At 39.1% G+C, this 21,453-nt stretch overlaps 1 protein-coding gene across 1 annotated transcript in view; it reads right to left on the bottom strand.

The window, feature by feature from the left end:
- rsh (radish) overlaps positions 1-21,453 on the bottom strand; it is a 951,216-nt gene that overhangs the window by 18,841 nt on the left and 910,922 nt on the right. Inside the window, exons 14-15 of the mRNA XM_067155296.2 lie at positions 20,796-20,914; positions 4,319-4,501 (exon numbers count right to left, since the gene is read on the bottom strand). Of these exons, the coding sequence (XP_067011397.2) occupies positions 4,319-4,501; positions 20,796-20,914 (302 nt within the window). The remainder of the gene's footprint in view (positions 1-4,318; positions 4,502-20,795; positions 20,915-21,453) is intronic.

Raw genomic sequence — 21,453 nt, 5'->3', positions numbered from 1 at the left:
GAAGCTCGGTTCTCCGCCAGTGTCCATTGAATGCGCCACTCAGCACTGTCCACTGGGAGTAAGCTGAATCATGTGCCATGAGCTCACCGTTCCTGTGAATCGATTCACTCGGACACTTGAATGAATCGATGCACTGCTTTGAATCATGCATTCAGTAGCCAACACTAGTATGAAGTTTATATCATAGGACATGGTAGACAGTTTCCTCTGCAGAGTTCAAGCCAAGAGTCCACTTTGTATAGTCTCTGCCATGTACAACCTTACTCTTTCTCTCCTGTTAATACTGAACATAGTGATTTATCGTTATTTTCTAACTGTTAGGTTCGATTCAGTGTCGCTAAACATATCGTTTAGGGACCCTACTTGCTGATATGACATCTTATAGTTACTGTTCCAGGCAAGTTGGCTGTGTGGACAGGGGCACACGGCTGTGAGCTTGCATCCGGGAGATAGTGGGTTCAAATCCCACTGTCAGCAGTCCTGAATATGGTTTTCCGTGGTTTCCCATTTTCACACCAGGCAAATGCTAGGGCTGTACCTTAATTAAGGCCTTGGCTGCTTCCTTCCAACTCCTAGGCCTTTCCTATCCCATCGTCGCCATAAGACCTATCTGTGTCGGTGCGATGTAAAGAAAAAAAAAAAAAAAAAAAAAAAAGCAAACACTTAATCTTGCAGGTTAGCACTATATAGTAATGTTTTTCTAATTACTTGTGAGATTTACATATTGCCACTGCCGTGATGTGAAATTCACTAGTGTTACATTTGCAGGTATAAGTAAAGCATATTTTCTTTTTCTATAATGTTATAAATCTGTTTGGGGAATACTAGGTAAATAGAATTATGGCATGTTTGAATAATGCATTTAATAATGTAGTTGCTGTTAAATGTCGAATGCAGCATTTTATTAATTACGGTCTCACTTCGTCCAATCCGTATGTATAGAATTCGATTAGGATGTCTAAGAAGCAAGAAAAATCTGCAAGAACTCGTCTGAAAATGAAAGCAACGATATCTCCTCTATAAAGATAAGTTCGCCGGGCTGAATGGCTCAGACAGTTGATGCCTGGCTTTCTGACCTCAACTTGGCAGGCTCGATCCTGGCTCAGTCCGGTGGTATTTGAAGGTGCTCAAATATGTCAGCCTTGTGTCAGTAGATTTACTGGCATGTAAAAGAACTCCTGTGGGACTAAATTCCGGCACTTCGGCGTCCATGAAAACCGTTAAAGTAGTTAGTGGGACGTAAAGCAAAATAACGTTTAAGATAAGTTCAGCTGAAATGGAAGGAAATTTCGTTATCACCATAACTTTATCTAACCTTGTCTTGTCAAGAATTTGGTATGGTTTGCAGACTTGGCTTTTGTGTATTCTTATTGATTTATGTCATATGTACATGTGACTGTGTGTATTACACTAGTGTCCAAAAGTTAAGCAAAATCACTAAACGAGGCCATACCGCCTGGTAGGAATGTCAGATGGATTGCTGAACAAACTGAAGCTGACTCACACACCATATGTCACACAACTTGTCCAGAAAAAGCAGTGTCAGAAAGGTTCTGATAGCTAAGGTACACCTTTGACAACAACTAACAAAACTTGGCAATGTCTTCCACAACAAAATATGCTGTTAATAGGGTGTATGGTTACCCTTAACGGCCACACATGCTTCGCAGCAACGTAGCATGCTCTCTATCAGATGGTCTAAGAGCTCTTGTGGCAGTCGATCCCTTTCCTCCGAAAGGGCAATGCGAAGGTCTTGGAGGGACCTTGGTGGAGGCTGATGGGATGCAATTTGCCTCCCCAATGCATCACAGGCATGTTCTATAGGATTCAGATCCGCAGACCTCGCTGGCCAGTCCATGCGATGAATGTCTTCCCCAGACAGAAATTCATCCACCAGAACAGCGCGGTGCTGTCGGGCATTATCGTTCATTAAGAGGAAGTCTGGACCAATCGCATCTCTGAAGAGTCGAACATGTGGTCTCAGTACCTCATCCCTGTATCTCCGAGTGTTAACAGTGTTTCTTGGACCACCCATGAAGATGTGCAGGTCTGTACGGTCATTCAACATGATGCCGCCACACATCATGACGCTACCACCACCATACTGGTCCTGTTCTACAATGTTTCTATGGTTGTACCAGCTACCTGGTTCTCTCCAGATTAATGTGTGACAGGAATCATTCTGAAAACTGAAGTGGGATTCATTTGTGAAGAGCACATGCCTCAATTCATTCATGGTCCAGTTTCGATGATGATGGCTCCATAGTAAACGGACCCGTCTCTGTGCTGGAGTGAGCGGGACGCACACCGCTGGACGTCGGACAAACAGCCCTGCTGTTCTGAGCCTCCGGTACACAGTTTGCCAGAAAACGGCAACCCCTGAGACGGTTGCAAGCTCTGCCGACAATTGACTTGCAGGTGCACTCTGATTTCATCGGGCGGTTAAGGCCAGATATCGGTCCTGCTGAGGGGTGGTTACCCTTGGTCATCCTGGTACTGGCCTACGACAAACATCTCCTGTGTCTCGAAATCATCTCCAAAGCCTAGAAATGACACTTTGTGCTACATTCAAGGATACGGCAACTTCGGTCTGTATCTGGCCTGCTTCCAGGCGGCCGAGTATTCTATCCTGCAAAACAGGGTCCAAATGGCATCATTGTGCCACTGTGTTGTCACGTTCACCATGAGGCTACACTCCACGTATTATAACAGGGCAAACACGACTGAGGGAATATGGGGCGCAGGCACTGGCCGTGTTTACCTTGTAGTTACGCTGCTAGTCAAAGCAGGGAACACTCCTTTCCTGTACAGAACTAACACGTAAGGTTGGTAGGTGCATATGTCGTGCAATTTGCGGTCTATTTCCTGTTGCCCTGCTTACTCGTAACTTATCCTTAACTTTTGGACACTAGTGTTTTAAAGCGTGGTTTCTCTTCTTCTGACAAGTAATAGCAAACGAATTATTTACATGAGGCAAACACCGAAGAATACGGTTATGGTAATGCATATATCAAAATAAAGGCAGAAATAAATAAAATTAAATTGAGTGAGGGTGAGAGAAAGTGTTTATTTCCTTAACATCTCATTCAGCTAGAAAACTGACTTAATTATGAATATCTTGATTGATCATCTACTTGGGCAAGGGAACCTCCATTATTGTTAATTAATTTGAGGTTATTTTGTTGATGGTTATGTCTCGTGATTTCAATATGTAACTAGTCAAGTTGGCAGCATTAAAAAATACAACAGGGCGGCGATATATGGTCTTTAGCATATAGTTTTATGCAACAAGCAATATATTAATGTCCACTACTGATAAATATATCTGAGGAATAATTACAAGGACAATTTTGAGTAGGTATCTGGGTTCTTTTCATCAGATACTGAACCATCTTTTATGTGGAATGGAATGGCATATGGCTTTTAGTGCTGGGAGTGTCCGAGGACAAGTTCGGCTCGCCAGATGCAGGTCTTTTGATTTGACGCCTGTAGGCGACCTGTGTGTCGTGATGAGGATGAAATGATGATGAAGACGACACACACACCCAGCCCCAGTGTCAGTGGAATTAACCAAATGTGGTTAAAATTCCCGTCCCTGCCAGGAATCGAACCCAGGACCCCTGGGACCAAAGGCCAGCACACTAACAATTTAGCCATGGAGCAGGACATCTTTTATGTGCAATATCAGCAACTGAGTAATACTGGATTATTTAATGAAGTAAACTTTTTCTATTTGTTTTACGTTGCACTGACTAAGACAGGTCTTATGGCAATGATGGGATAGGATAAGGCTAGAATTGGGAAAGAAGTGACCATGGTCATAATTAAGCTACAGCCTCAGCATTTGTCTAGTGTGAAAATGGGAAATCATGGAAAACCATTTTCAGGGGCTGTCAACATTGGGGTTTTAGCCCACTATCTCCTGAATGCAAGCTAACAAGCTACACACCTTGAACCATGAACCAAACTTGCTCAGTGACAAACTGCTCTTCTCGCTACCGAGCGAGTTGTCTGTGCATTTAGGGTCGTGCAGCTGTGAGCTTGCATTCGAGAGATAGTGGGTTTGAATCCCACCGTCAGCAGCCCTGACGATTGTTTCCCATTTTTGCCCCAGAAAGATGCTTGGGCTAAGTCCATGGCTGCTATCTTTCCAATCTTAGCCCTTTCCCATCCCTCTGTTGCCAAAATCTTTGATGTGTTGGTGTGACGTTAAATAAATAGCAAATAACTAACAAACCAAAGCCCTCTTCTCACTGAAAAAAAAAAAAAAAAAAGAGGGAAGACCCTAATATTATTTCAGGTTAGGTGAAGAACTTACCACATCAATCCGTAAGAACTGCTTGGCGTGATGGAAACAGGCCTGCAGCAACTCTGGGAGGTCGTAATGCTCTGCTGCACAGATGAGCCCTGGAATGTTGGAGCATGTCAATGGACAGGATCCCGTGTGCAGGTAATCCAGCAGGATGCGGAACGTCTCTGGATCAAACTCTATGATGGGGAACTGGAGAGAATCAACCGTTGTAAGAGAAATACAACATACTCTGTTGATACAGTTCTGTTTTAAAGATTTTTATAAACTGCATTGATATACTTGAGTAGAACTAGTCACTCATTATAAAAAACAATAAGCCATTTGTACCAATCACTCCTGCGTGCCAGGCTGAGACTCTCGGACGGTACAGCACTGACATTGGGAAAGCTACTCGCCAAATATGGCCCCTAGTCCAGTTCCTTGATAGGGTATCGCGGATGAGATATAACAATGACATGTAGCCTTTGAGAGACCTGGTGCAGGCGTTTCGAGTTGAAGCCTTATAAGCGACTTAGCATCTATGAGGATGGGGCCCTGCCTATGATGAATTCTAATGCTGACTATGGCATACACACCCAGCCCTGAAGCCATTGGAATTAACTAATGAAGGTTAAAATCCCTGAACAAGCCAGGAATTTAACTTGGGACCCCTTGGACCAAAGACCAGCACACTAACCGTTTAGCCATGGAGCCAGACGGCGATGATAATAATAGTGTTATTTGTTTTACATCCCAGTAACTACTTTTATGGTTTTTGGAGACGACGGGGTGCCGGAATTTAATCCCGCAGGAGTTCTTTAATGTGCCAGTAAATCTACCGATACGAGGTTGATGTATTTGAGTACCTTCAAATACCACCAGATTGAGCCAGGATCAAACTTGCCAAGTTGGGGTCAGAAGGCCAGCGCCTCAACCGTTTGAGCCACTCAGCCCAGCAGATGGGGATGGGTTGAGATGAAAGGTGTGATTTTATGGTCGGATGCCCCTCCTGACTCCAACTCCAACCTCAGTTGAGGAGTTATTGAAGGTAAAATTAATAATAATAATAATAATAATAATAATAATAATAATAATAATAATAATAATAATAATAATAATAATAATGTTATTGGCTTTACGTCCCACTAACTACATTAACGGTTTTCGGAGATGCCAAGGTGCTGGAATTTTGTCCTGCATTTTAAGTGCCAGTAAATCTACTGACATGGGGCTGACATATTTGAGCACCTTGAAATACCACTGGACTGAGCCAGGATCGAACCTCCCAAGTTGGGGTCAGAAGGCCAGCACCTCAACCGTTTGAGCCACTCAGCCCGGCGAAGGTAAAAATGAATGATGGTGAATGAAATCTCTTCAGACAGTTATGAGGGTATTTAGGGGTTATAATAAGAATGTAAAGGAGAGGGCATAGAAGTCACTGGTAAGACTCCAATTAGAGTATAGTTCCAGTGTGGGATCTACACCAGGATTCCTTGATTCAAAAACTAGAACAGATCCAAAGAAAACCAGCACAATTTGTTCTGGGCGATTTCTGACCATAGAAAAGTAGTGTTAGGAAAATGTTGCAAACTTTGTGTGGAGAAGACTTGGGAGTAAGGAGTCGAGCTGAGGGAATATCAATCAATCAATCAATCAATCAATCAATCAATCAATCAATCAATCAATCAATCAATCAATCAATCAATCAATCAATCAATCAATCAATCAATCAATCAATCAATCAATCAATCAATCAATCAATCAATCAATCAATCAATCAATCAATCAATCAATCAATCAATCAATCAATCAATCAATCAATCAATCAATCAATCAATCAATCAATCAATCAATCAATCAATCAATCAATCAATCAATCAATCAATCAATCAATCAATCAATCAATCAATCAATCAATCAATCAATCAATCAATCAATCAATCAATCAATCAATCAATCAATCAATCAATCAATCAATCAATCAATCAATCAATCAATCAATCAATCAATCAATCAATCAATCAATCAATCAATCAATCAATCAATCAATCAATCAATCAATCAATCAATCAATCAATCAATCAATCAATCAATCAATCAATCAATCAATCAATCAATCAATCAATCAATCAATCAATCAATCAATCAATCAATCAATCAATCAATCAATCAATCAATCAATCAATCAATCAATCAATCAATCAATCAATCAATCAATCAATCAATCAATCAATCAATCAATCAATCAATCAATCAATCAATCAATCAATCAATCAATCAATCAATCAATCAATCAATCAATCAATCAATCAATCAATCAATCAATCAATCAATCAATCAATCAATCAATCAATCAATCAATCAATCAATCAATCAATCAATCAATCAATCAATCAATCAATCAATCAATCAATCAATCAATCAATCAATCAATCAATCAATCAATCAATCAATCAATCAATCAATCAATCAATCAATCAATCAATCAATCAATCAATCAATCAATCAATCAATCAATCAATCAATCAATCAATCAATCAATCAATCAATCAATCAATCAATCAATCAATCAATCAATCAATCAATCAATCAATCAATCAATCAATCAATCAATCAATCAATCAATCAATCAATCAATCAATCAATCAATCAATCAATCAATCAATCAATCAATCAATCAATCAATCAATCAATCAATCAATCAATCAATCAATCAATCAATCAATCAATCAATCAATCAATCAATCAATCAATCAATCAATCAATACTGATCTGCATTTAGGGCAGTCGCCCAGGTGGCAGATTCCCTATCTGTTGCTTTCCTAGCCATTTCCGAAATGATTTCAAAGAAATTGGAAATTTATTGAACATCTCCCTTGGTAAGTTATTCCAATCCCTAACTCCCCTTCCTATAAATGAATATTTGCCCCAGTTTGTCCTCTTGAATTCCAACTTTATCTTCATATTGTGATCTTTCCTACTTTTATAAACGCCATTCAAACTTATTCGTCTACTAATGTCATTCCACGCCATCTCTCCGCTGAGAGCTCGGAACATACCACTTAGTCGAGCAGCTCTTCTTCTTTCTCTCAGTTCTTCCCAACCCAAACATTGCAACATTTTTGTAACGCTACTCTTTTGACGGAAATCACCCAGAACAAATCGAGCTGCTTTTCTTTGGATTTTTTCCAGTTCTTGAATCAGGTAATCCTGGTGAGGGTCCCATACACTGGAACCATACTCTAGTTGGGGTCTTACCAGAGACTTATATGCACTCTCCTTTACATCCTTACTACAACCCCTAAACACCCTCATAACCATGTGCAGAGATCTGTACCCTTTATTTACAATCTCATTTATGTGATTACCCCAATGAAGATCTTTCCTTATATTAACACCTAGATACTTACAATGATCCCCAAAAGGAACTTTCACCCCATCAACACAGTAATTAAAACTGAGAGGACTTTTCCTATTTGTGAAACTCACAACCTGACTTTTAACCCCGTTTATCAACATACCATTGCCTGCTGTCCATCTCACAACATTTTCGAGGTCACGTTGCAGTTGCTCACAATCTTGTAACTTATTTATCACTCTATAGAGAATAACATCATCCGCAAAAAGCCTTACCTCCGATTCCACTCGTTTACTCATATCATTTATATATATAAGAAAACATAAAGGTCCAATAATACTGCCTTGAGGAATTCCCCTTTTAATTATTACAGGGTCAGATAAAGCTTTGCCTACTCTAATTCTCTGAGATCTATTTTCTAGAAATATAGCATTCCATTCAGTCACTCTGTTGTCTAGTCCAATTGCACTCATTTTTGCCAGTAGTCTCCCATGATCCACCCTATCAAATGCTTTAGACAGGTCTATCGCGATACAGTCCATTTGACCTCCAGAATCCAAGATATCTGCTATATCTTGCTGGAATCCTACAAGTTGAGCTTCAGTGGAATAACCCTTCCTAAAACCGAATTGCCTTCTATCAAACCAGTTTTTAATTTCACAAACATGTCTAATATAATCAGAAAGAATGCCTTCCCAAAGCTTACATACAATGCATGTCAAACTTACTGGCCTGTAATTTTCAGCTTTATGTCTATCACCCTTTCCTTTATACACTGGGGCTACAATAGCAACTCTCCATTCATCTGGTATAGCTCCTCCGACCAAACAATAATCAAATAAGTACTTCAGATATGGTACTATATCCCAACCCATTGTCTTTAGTATATCCCCAGAAATCTGATCAATTCCAGCCGCTTTTCTAGTTTTCAACTTTTGTATCTTATTGTAAATGTCATTGTTATCATACGTAAATTTTATTACTTCTTTGGCCTTAGTCTCCTCCTCTATCTCGACATCATCCTTGTAACCAACAATCTTTACATACTGCTGACTGAATACTTCTGCCTTTTGAAGATCATCACATACACACTCCCTTGTTCATGAACTATTCTTGGAATGTCCTTCTTGAAACCTGTTTCTGCCTTAAAATACCTATACATACCCTTCCATTTTTCACTAAAATTCGTATGACTGCCAATTATGCTTGCCATCATGTTATCCTTAGCTGCCTTCTTTGTAGATTCAATTTTCTAGTAAGTTCCTTCAATTTCTCCTTACTTCCACAGCCATTTCTAACTCTATTTCTTTCCAGTCTGCACCTCCTTCTTAGTCTCTTTATTTCTCTATTATAATAAGGTGGGTCTTTACCATTCCTTACCACCCTTAATGGTACAAACCTGTTTTCGCATTCCTCAACAATTTCTTTAAACCCATCCCTGAGTCTGTTTACATTTTTATTTACCGTTTTCCACCGATCATAGCTACTTTTTAGAAACTGCCTCATGCCTGCTTTATCAGCCATATGGTACTGCCTAACAGTCCTACTTTTAAGACCTTCCTTTCTATCACATTTATTTTTAACTACCACATAAACAGCTTCATGATCACTAATACCATCTATTACTTCAGTTTTCCTATAGAGCTCATCTGTTTTTATCAGCACCACATCCAGGATATTTTTCCCTCTGGTTGGTTCCATCACTTTCTGAATCAGCTGTCCTTCCCATATTAACTTATTTGCCATTTGTTGGTCATGCTTCCTGTCGTTCGCATTTCCTTCCCAATTGACATCTGGCAAATTCAGATCTCCCGCTACAATCCCATTTCTTTCCATGTCGTTTCCCACATAGCTGACTATCTTATCAAATAATTCCGAATCCGCGTCAGTGCTACCCTTTCCCGATCTGTACACTCCAAATATATCAAGTTGCCTATTATCTTTAGAAATGAGCCTTACACCTAGAATTTCATGTGTCTCATCTTTAACTTTTTCGTAGCTTACAAATTCTTCTTTCACCAGAATGAACACTCCCCCTCCCACCCTTCCTATCCTATCTCTACGATACACACTCCAGTTGATATAGATGTTGATTCCCATAGGGAATCTGAAATATTTGTCGTGAATGAGCAAATTTATAATACCAATATAAATGGTCCGTTATTGGACATTATAAATTTCCCAGCTAGCTCATTCTTGGTTGCCAGCGTTTCGCCCTCGTGTGCTAGGGTGGGCTCATCGGTTGGTACCTAGCACGCCTACCAATACGCTGGCTAGTGCATACCGTGGAGGCCACTGCGTAGGCTAACTGGAGCCTATCATCTAACGGCCAAGCAGGCATCAATTTTTAGTGATGAGACAAAGTCTCTTAGTGCATTGGCACTGCCGGTGGCTCCAGTTAGCCTACGCAGTGGCCTCCACGGTATGCACTAGCCAGCGTATTAGTAGGTGTGCTAGGTACCAACTGATGAGCCCACCCTAGCACACGAGGGCGAAACGCTGGCAACTAAGAATGAGGTAGCTGGAAAATTTATAATGTCCAATAACGGACCATTTATATTGGTATTACACACTCCAGTGCCGTGAGAAAATTTCTGCATCCATTATATCATTTCTCAGCCATGATTCAACTCCTATTACAATATATGGTAAATATATATCTATTAAATTACTTAATTCTATTCCTTTCCTTACAATACTTCTACAGTTCAACACTAACAATTTTATGTCAAGCAGTATATTCTGAGCTGTCAGTGGAGAGATGTCCTGAAATGACATTAGTAGAAAAATAAGCTTGAGAGGAGCTTTAAAATGTAAGAAAGATCATATAATATGAAGAGAAAGTTGGAATTCAAAGGACAAATTTGGGCAAATATTAGTTTATGGGGAGAGGTATTAGGGATTAGAATCATCTATGTATATAAAACCCCTAATTCTGTGTGCCATTCACAGATTGAGAAGGTTTCAAGAGCTGAAATTGGTACCAGTAATAGATTGTTATGTCTTCTTTACAAGAAAAATACAACGAACCTCTCATGACCATGACTTTTGTACTTTTAAAAAGAAAAATATATTTCTATCAGCGAAGTCTTCATCGCATATTCGCCATGACGACATAGGTACACAGCTATGTCTATCAGGCTGACGTCGAACTGCGTACATCCTGACTTCTGTTTCTTTCACAAATATATTCATACCTGAACTGTTCAATGAAAAATACTATCTTTCAATGAAATGAATGAATTTTTTTTTCCATTCTGGGGTTTATCTCTAAAGATACAGCAGCCCAACTGGTGGCCACGGTTGTTAATGCATCAAATCTATATGGTTTGACACCATGTTTAACTGGTTTGAGTCCCGTTTGTTGAAAATATTTTTACCATCAGAATGTTGGCTGACATGATAAGGGAGTTATCACTAGAATGCGTGCCAAAAGCTTGGATTAAATTCCAAACCTGTGCGCAGCGCTTTTATGGAGTGAAGGCATGTGACGCTGTTGATGGTGTTTTGTTTTGGACACTTGTATGTAGCTTTCTCAAGAGTATGTAGATCCATAGGTGTCAAAGTACAATTCTGAGCGACAACTGCACTCAATATGGTTTGTAAGGAAAAACTACAATACGCAAGAACCTCGTATATTCGGCCCTCATTAATCCAGATCTCCGGTTTATCCGGATCGAAAATAATCAAAATTTATTTTTACTTGTACAGTATTTACGGGACTGATTCTTCCTGAATGTCTTTTCCACCAAGGATAGTTAAAGACAGGAATTGGAAGTGAGTCGGCCGAGGTCTATCAAAGGTACTGTTCTGGCATTCACCTGGAATTGAGAATGGGAAATTGTGGGCTCTTCTGAGTTTCTTAACACATTTACACACATTCCTGGATGCTCGGACATAGATGTGAGCGATGTAAATGACTGGTTGAAAAATGACTGTAATTCAGGCTACGGCATAATGACAGATGAATAAATTATTGCCTCTTGTTCCTCGGCAGGTAATGACGAGAGTGATGGTGAATTCGAAAATGAAACCGGCGCTCCATCAGAAGAAACTATGACTCGTGGAGATGCAACAATGCAGCTGGACAAACTGATGGCCTATTTAGAATCCCAGACTAAAACTACACCGGCAGAACTGATGTTATTAAAACGTCTTCGTGATCGTGCTGTGCATAAACGCTATACAAATGTAAAACAGCAAAAGCTCACACATTATTTTAGTGCATAAAACAGAGTCGTAAATGTAAGAAAAGTGTTCTTATATTTTTGTACAATTGAAAATAAAAAAGGTATTACTGTACAATGTATGTTAATATATTATATAACATGAACTGTATTTGTTTTTTAGTTTTTACAGATTATCCGGATTTTTGTTAATCCAGATCAGTTCTGATCCCACTTAATCCAGATAAACAAAGTTCTTGTGTACCTGTTTTGATTCAATTTGAATCCCTTATAAAACCTGTAAAGTGTAACTTTGTAAGATATTTTAAGTCAGTCCATTTAGAAGTTCCAATTATTTTATAGACAGTAATTTTGACTGAAGACAGGCTTATGTACTAGATTACCAATAAATTTCCAACTTCTTTGAAATTGTTTAAGCAATGAATAGGTACACAATTGAAAGGAAATCTGCCACCTGGGCAACAGTCCTGAGTGCAGATCATTGTTGATTGATTAAACTTATCAATGGTGTGCAATCTTCACATGAGCGTAGGTAGCGGAGTCCATGTTGGATGTTCATTTCTTAAACATTTTTAATAGATTCTACTGATTGAAAATACCTATTGCATCATGCTTTGTGGATTGTTGCTAAACTGTCACATTTACTGTGAGATTTATAGATACTGAATGCTTTTACGCTGTTTGATGAACCGTAAAAGTCGTAACCTTAAAAGTGCTATTGCAAGTTATCTGCTGAAGATAAGCATATGCTGTCATGAAGTAGACCTACAAAGTTTGCTCATATAATTTTGATGTAATAGTTTAGGCACCATATTCACTTTTAAGGGTTTGGGATTTGCAGTTTTAATACCAATATAAATGGTCCGTTATTGGACATTATAAATTTCCCAGCTAACTCATTCCTGGTTGCCAGTGTTTCGCCCCCGTGTGCTAGGCTGGGCTCATCAGTTGGTACCTAGCACACCTACCAAGATGCTGGCTAGTGCATACCGTGGAGGCTACAGCATAGGCTACTTGGAGCCACCAGCAGTGCCAATGCACTGTGAGAGACTGTCTCTTTACCAAAAATTGATGCCTACTTGGCTATCAGATGATATAGATGTTGATTCCCATAGGCAAGGCAGAACCATGGTGTCGCTCATCCATGGTGTCACTCATATAGTGGTACGAATCACAGGTATTGTAAAATGCATCCTGAGCACACACTGTAGCTACTAATCACAAACCTATTGTGTACCTAACATAGTGGTACTACGCACAAGTAAAAGTGACCCATGGTGTTTCCTGTGTGGTGGTACTAATCACAAGTAGTATCATGGTTCTAATTTGAACATCCCTTGGTCACCCCTTTTAGTCGCTTCTTACGTCAGGCAGGGGATACCATGGGTGTATTCTTCATCTGCGTCCCCCACCCACAGGGGGTTGTGTGTTTGGTCTGCGAGAGGTATTTTATTTCCCTCAAGTCTGCTGGCAAGCCGGTTAGGACTCCACTATCCACCACCTGGGACGCGCCACGTGGGAGTATCACCTCCCCCCTGCTACGCCAGCGTAGTAGGTTCATGGACACAAAGTTGTTTCGGAGGTTCATTTGTTCAGCACTGGCAGCCAGATTTGTTTTCAAAATGTCAATATACATTTTGTGATCCATTATACCGTCTATAATTATGAAGCTTCCCTAATCCAGCAGCACTCATGCATCCCCAAAACAGCACATTTCCACCTCCGTGTTTCACTGTAGGATACAGGTTTGAGGGCGCTAGCTTTGTATTCTTTTTTCAGCCATACCATTTGTAGTCCATCTGATCCAAATGAGAAAATAACTTTATTCCAAAACACAGGTGGTGCGCTGACACATTGTTTTGCGAAAGCAAGGCGTTTCTTCCAAATTGCTTCAGAAACATAAAACTTCTTGCAAGCAACCCAATCATTGCACTCTTCATATTTAAAAGCACAGCACACTGTGCTTTTAGATACTGCAGTACTTTGATTTGATAGCTTGGCCACAGTTAAATAAAGACAACTTTGTAATTGATACCAAAAATAGATTTTCAGCTCTGAGGGAAGTAAGTGATATGCAAGGACATTTTCGTATGGGAAGCAGCCAAAGGTGTAGCACAAACTCCGTTATGAGACACGGCAAAGTTAGGCCTAAAATTCCATACAGTGCACCGGTGAAAGTGTCGAACATTCTTATTTTTGGTGATAGCCGGGCGAGGGGAATTGCGAAGGAAATGAACAACGAAGATATTGCAGCATCGGCCGTCATCTATCCTGGGGCCCCAATCAAGAACATGGAGCAAGCAGCAAGAATTCTTGGAAATCGTGATGAACTAGTGATCATCGGTGGGATGAACGACGTAGCTCACAATGCCGTCAAGAATGTCAGTTCTAAACTTAAATGTACACTGGGTAAGCTGACTCACACTAACATCTTTATAGTGAATGTGCCCCACAGGCATGATTTGAGTAGAGACTCGTGTGTGAACATTGAAGTGGACAAAGTTCATACAGATATGGTTAAAATTTGTAAACATTTTCGTAATGCTCAAGTAAATGAATGCAGCAGTTTCGAGAGACACTGTTACACAAAGCATGGCCTTCATCTAAACAATTCAGGTAAACGAAAGATAGCAAATATTGGTCTCGATTTTATTAATCATAAGATATGTACTGTAAAAAAGGCAACTCCCTTGAGTTATAACACCGACTAGGAAAACTGGTAGAAAGGAAACTAGGGAATTTCAAGTTACCCAAATGCAATAGTCAAGTTGCAGGGAGGAAGGGGGTCTGAGATTGCTCTTGGTAAACTGTCAGAGTGTAGTAAACAAACAATTAAAATTCAGTAAATTGATGGAATCTTATGAGACTGATGTGGTGATAGGAGTGGAATCGTGGTTGAGGTTGAGAGAAGGTAATAGAGATGTATTTCCAGAAGAGCATACAGTTTATCGTAGAGACTGAGGAGATAAAATGGGAGGGGGGGGGGGTGTTTATTCTGGTGAAGGAAACTTATTGCTCACATGAATGGTTTACTGATGAAAGGGATGAAATATTAGGGATAAAATTAGTTTATGATAATATGAAGGAGGTGGGAATTATAGGAACATATAGGCCTGGAAAAGAGGAAAGAGACATGGAAATATTTGACAAAATATTAGATTATATTCATAAAAACAATAATAATGATATGGTAATAATTGGGGGAGATCTAAACTTGCCTGAAGTTGAATGGAATGAAGCTGCAAGTGAAGTCCATGAACAGGAACTGGCAAATAAGTTAATTTGGGAGGGAGGATTTACACAAGTAGTACAAGAACCAACTCGTCTCAATAACTTGCTAGATGTATTTGAACCAGGAGGTACACCTGCCCCGTTCATTTCAATCAAGCGCCTGGAAGAACTCTATCTGCCATCCTCAAGTTGCAACAACTAATACAAGAAGTTTGGACTTTTCTCTAGAGATGTCCCTACCAAACAACTTACGTTATTGCCCTCTGGTGTGAGGAGGGACTATTAAGATTGCAAAGTAATTTGTTATTTTAAGATTTACTAAACTGAGTTGGTTATTCTTTGTTTTTGGTGCATTAAAATTTGCAACACTTCTATCCCTTTCCGCCAACTTTGGATGTTGGCCAATAGAAAATTTTGTATATTTATTTTTCAGCCATTCAAACGATGTCTAGTATTTATTTAATTACCCAATAAGAATTGGGGGTGTGTTGGGCTTTAGCAGTGAGCTCTCTAGACCCTTCCTCTTGGGTATAAAAGCTGGCACATTTTCAATCAGGGGGTCTTATTCGTCGCTCCAGTCTAGTGTGTGTGTTTACAAAGAAGGGGGGAGGGGGGAGTGCCTCATCCATCTTCGAGCAGTACATCAGCTCAAGGTAATGGCAGTCTGGATTTTATTAAGTGATAGTCTTTGAAAGCTAGCTCGAGGGGAAGGTTTCCGATTTTTAACTATTTAACTTTAATTTTCTGAAATATAAATTACAAGTCCAAATGTAAATTTCAAACAAGTCAAAGGAACTTAACATAATCAGGGAATAGAGAGTGATCTATCCTCTCGTGTTCCCTATCAAATTGATTTGGAGGTGACTATGATTTTGTAACCTTTTTCAGTTTATAATCTTTATAACTTAAATATTTTCTCCATCAAGTCACCTCGGTAGTATAAGCTTAGCCTCTGTAACTTCAGGCCATAAGCCCAAATAGGGTTTTAAACTTTCATTTTGATTTTCAAGGAGCGCAAGTGTCCGCCTCCATGCAACTTTGATTTTTTGGGCCAGTAACTTTAACCTATTGTTTTTCACAAAGGCCCGGTTGAATGGGTATTTAATACCCCTGTGAAATTTTACATAATTCCTTTTGGTGTAAAGATGTCCGTGAAATTTTACATAATTCCTCTAGGTGTAAAGATGTTCGACTATTGAGCATCTAAGAATTTGTAAGATGTAGGTTGAGCCTTTGATAGGCCTGGAAATTTCTGGAGATAGATCTCAAAGCATAAATTTTGTAGAGCATTGATGCTCTTTCTATGAATGTAGAGGTGTTAATGTAAATGTTGAATGGTGCCTTTGGAAAGCTGTAATGTAGTAATGTTCGGAGAATAGACTCCTAGATAATTTTGTGGAACAAAGGTGCTCTTGGAATTGAGTATATTTTACACACCTTGTATCTTAATGGTATAACAGGACTCGGGAGATCCGTCTCCTTGAACTGTTTTTTTTGAAAGGAGCCGCAGTGCTCATGGAGAATGTATAACGAGGGAGCTTCAAGCTCAAAGTTGTTAATTGATTGTTATTCAATTTTCTAAAATTGTTACCCAGTCTTATGAACTTCTGTACCTGAACTGTAAAGTTTATTTTTTGAAAATAAACAAACAAGGAGAAGGAAGTACAGTATAACTCTAATTTTAAACTTTTAAATTAATCTTTTCACTGACTAAATCAGCCCGTTCATCTGTCCACCACGGTATCCCCGGAACAGTATTCTTGATTAAACCATGGGAAATTGTTGATAAAACTGAGGTAATTGAAGGAATAGGTGACCATAAGACTGTAATAATGGATGTAGGACTGGTACCAAAAAAGCTTAAGAGGAGGGCTCACACAAGACAAGAAATTGTACAGAAAAACTAAAGTTGATGATTTTGGGACCTTAAATCATAATTCATTTTTTGGATAAGTGAAGGGAGTAATGTGGATACACTTTGGCAAAATTTAAAGGAATCATTTGGGAAGGAGAGAAGAGATTTATACCTGTTGAGAAGTGTAAAATGACCTCAGACCCTGTTTATTATACAAGGGAAATAAGAAAATTAAAAAGAAAATGTAGAATAGTAAACAGGAAAATCAAAGAGGGTAGGGAGAGTATAGAAACTAGAAAACAGCTAATGAGGAACTTAATAGAGTGAAAAAGGAAGCAAAAGAGAATTTTATGAATGGCATACCTACTTCAAGAGGGTATTGACCACAAAGGGAAATGGAAAAAGCTGTATTCATATATTAGGAATCAAAAAGGAAAAGGAATGCAAATTCCCACAATGGTGGGAGAAGGGGGTGATCACTTTTTAACAGATATTGAGAAAGCAAATCTATTTAGTAGGGAATTTAGAGGTTCAGTAGAAGATTGTCAGGAGTTGGAAATCAAAACAGAAGATAGAGAGAGAGAGAGATACATAAGGAAACAAGAAGCTTCTCATTCACAGATGAGGATATTTTCAGAGAAATCCAACTGCTTCAGCAAGGAAAAGCAGCAGGGAGTGATCAAATTACTGGGGAGGTATTAAAGACAATGGGGTGGTATATAGTGCTTTATTTAAAATTTCTCTATGACTATGTCATAAATAATAGTGTAATACCAAAGGAATGGAAGGAATCTATAATAATATCAATTTATAAAGGAAAGGGTGATAAAAGGAAATCTGAGAATTACAGACCAATCAGCCTGACCAGTGTAGTTTGTAAAATATGGGAGAGTTTAATAGCAAAGTACATCAGAGGGGTATGTGACGATAAAAATTGGTTCATGAGGAGCCAGTATGGATTTAGAAAGAAATTTTCTTGTGAGGCACAACTGGTGGGATTTCAGCAGGACTTATCAGATCAGATGGATTCAGGAGGCCAGTTAGAAGCCTTTGACAGAGTGGAACATGGAATATTATTAAAGAAATTTGAGGGAATTAGAATGGACATAAGGGTTATATGTTGGACGAGAGCATTTATAAATTCAAGGGTTCAGAAAGTCAAAGTAGGAAATAATGTATCGCAGAAAGAGAAAGTTTGGAAGGGAATTGCACAGGGTAGTATAATTGGTCCATTACTTTTCTTAATATACACAAACAATTTAGGGAATGATACAGTATAACATAAAAAATAAGATTGTATGCAGATGACATCATTTTTTAAGGGAAATAAATAATATTGAGGATTGTCAGAATTACAAAGCGACCTTGACAGTATCCAACAATGGGTTGAAAAGAATAATGTGAAGGTTAATGGAGACAAATCGACTGTTACAACATTTACAAACAGGAGCTTTAAAACTGAATTTAAATATACTTTGGATGAGGTAATTATCCCAAAAGATGGCAAGTGCAAATACTTAGGTGTGAGATTTGAAAGCGATTTGCACTGGAAGGGTCATGTTGATGACATTGTTGGGAAAGCATACAGATCGTTACATGTCATAATGAGGCTACTTAAAGGATGCAACAAAGAATTAAAAGAGAAAAGTTACTCAAGTTTGGTTCATCCATTATTGGAATATGTAAACAGTGTTTGGGATCCTCACCAGGAATACCTAATAAAAGAAATAGATGGCGTGCAGAGGGAAGCAGCAAGATTTGTAACAGGAGATTTCAGGAGAAAAAGTAGTGTGTCAGAAATGTTGAGAAACTTGGGTTGGAAACTTTAAGTAAGAGAAGGGAGAAAACTAGACTTATAGGATTATATAGAGCCTATACAGGTGAGGAAGCATGGGAAGAAATCCGTGAGAGGCTTCAGTTAGAAAATAATTATATTAGCATGGCTGACCACAAGTATAAAATTAGAAGGGATTTTAGCAGAAGCAATTGGGGTAAATTTTCATTCATTGGGAACGGCGTGAAGGAGTGGAATGGTTTACTAGGGGTAGTGTTTGATCCTTTTGCAAAATCTGTGCAGATATTCAAGAAGAGAATAAACAGCCACAGAGAAAAGAAATGTTAGAGGGCATCCGACCAGTGCAGGTTATTGTAAATACACACTTTTTGTGAATAAATTAATTCCATCCCCTAATAAATGGAGACTGGACAGCCAAAGTAGGGGACTGCCTGTAGGGGTGAAGTACAATGGACACTTCGAGGGCCCTGGAACCACTATGGTAGCTGTGAAGGCCCTTCAGGAACTCTGAAAAGCGGTGGCAAAAGGGGCTCTGGTTAAGACGCAGCTGGTCGTTATGCTACTTAGGTTCCGAAATGGGTGGTAATAAAATAAATAAATAAATAAATAAATAAATAAATAAATAAATAAATGCAATGTAAATTCTAATTTTATAGCAGTTGTGTAGTGTTATTTGAAGCAATTCCACATACTGTATACGAGTTGACTATGTTTGTAAGTACAGGAGATGTAAGTAGAATTTTGTAAACAATATAAATTTATTAAGGATGAGCTGTGTGTTTAATAGAAAAAATTGTTAGTGTAAATTGTATAACACTGTATTCTAGGAAAATGTCTTCCAGTAAGTGTGGGGATCTCCCATAAAGATTTACATGGATTGTGGAGTCTAATAACAAGCTTGCGCTCTGCTCGACTGGTTTCTTTTTCCTTACAACTCATATTGACACCACTTTACAATCACACACTCAAACACACAGCTGCTGTCGATCTCGAACTGAACAACTGCTTGTCAGAAGAGTTTCTGCCGTATGGGAATTGGGCTTCCAACCCTGTTTAGAGAATCCTTTCATGTCTTTACGAATACTTATGACATGATAGCTGGTTTTTTTCTTGATATTATGCCTTTAATACTAGAGATTGTATACACGTTTTGTCCAAATCTTAGATGAACAAAAATAAAGGAATGTTTTGTTTCATAATACCATTAGTCCTATTACACTAACCTCTACAATTATTGTATAGCAGTTGACTCAATGCTATCCACGTCACAAGTGCCGAAGATGTACAACACCTTATTGACAACAGAGCTTACATCTATTGCCAACGCCATAAAGTGGAGCCCTCCAGCTCCCCACCCCATCCTGTAAGACATCCCATCAATAGTACACACCGTTGCCCCCGGCCAGTCACTTCTTTTTAACCTCGTCAATCCGTCAGTCTACCCTCTCCCTCACCTAGTTTCTTCCCCTACCCACCTCCGATGCTGGATTTTAGCAGAAGCGATTGGGGTAAATTTTCATTCATTGGGAAGGGCGTGAAGGAATGGAATGGTTTACCAGGGGTAGTGTTTGATCCTTTTCCAAAATCTGTACAGATGTTCAAGAAGAGAATAAACAGCAACAGAGAAAATAAATGTTAGAGGGCATTCAACGTCCCTGCACCTCCTAACCCTTCAACTCTATCCTGGTACTTTTCTCTAAACTTCACTCCTAGTGCACATCCTCTATCATTAACATCACCGTAGCCAAGAGGCTCCATCTTCCCCCTCACTCAATTCGTCATATCATGGTACCCATCTTCTTCATCCGTCGCACCACACAGTTCTCTTCACTTCTCCTGGCCCGAGAGAGAACGTAACTCTCTACGGGGCCCGCCCCTCCCGAAGGGTGGGGAATGAAAACTATACAAAAATTTAAAAACTCAATGCTACATACCGTTCATCAGCACAGGTGTAGGAATACTTATAGCATTAACTGTATGTGTTCGACAGAATGAAAAAATTTTAAGTTACAAATTCTTTTAGCTCATCAAATAGAATGAAATGTTTTGCATAAAGAAGGGTCTAAAATCTAACTCACCTCTGTCTGTGCAAGTTTGGCTCGATCTACCTTCTGAGCATCAGCACATACGCTGAGTCGGGGCACTGCTAGCTGAGGTACCAAGTTCTTGTCCTTGTCCTTATCCTTGCCTTCCTTATCTGTGGGCAAACAATACAGTGTTCATTAGAGAACTAAAGAATACTTTCATAACATAAGCTAGTAAAATATATACTTGCTTTATTAATCTAAGGTGTTTTGTGTCCCTCCTAAGTAGTCAGGCAAGAAGAATGTAGTCCTCATTATATGAGGAATGCTCAGGTAACAAATCTGAGAGGAACAAAATATAGATATGTATAGGAAACAGATGGGGAGCAGCAGCTTGCTGTGTAAGTTTGCATGGACAGAGAACACAGTGAAGAAACACATGGCCCCAACACTTTTGGCTGCAGTCTTCATCGGCAGAGGATAAAATGGGAGTAAATGTTTAAAGACTTAGGTGCAAAACAATCATTACTAGAGCCCGGAAGCCTTTTTTAACTGGGTGGATATATTGAAGTGTCACATGGAGACAAACATAATTCCGTATGTTTGGGAATGGTAGGACCAGATATTATTTTGCCTTTTCTGCCTGTTTTAGCTTCCGTAGCCTATTTGATAGCTTAATACCTTTTTTTTCTTTTACCTTTCTTAAAACATT

Source organism: Anabrus simplex, chromosome 11, assembly GCF_040414725.1.
Source record: "Anabrus simplex isolate iqAnaSimp1 chromosome 11, ASM4041472v1, whole genome shotgun sequence".
Lineage (NCBI taxonomy): Eukaryota > Metazoa > Arthropoda > Insecta > Orthoptera > Tettigoniidae > Anabrus > Anabrus simplex.
The sequence above is the reverse complement of the archived record's forward strand: the minus strand, read 5'-3'. Positions and strand labels throughout refer to the sequence as shown.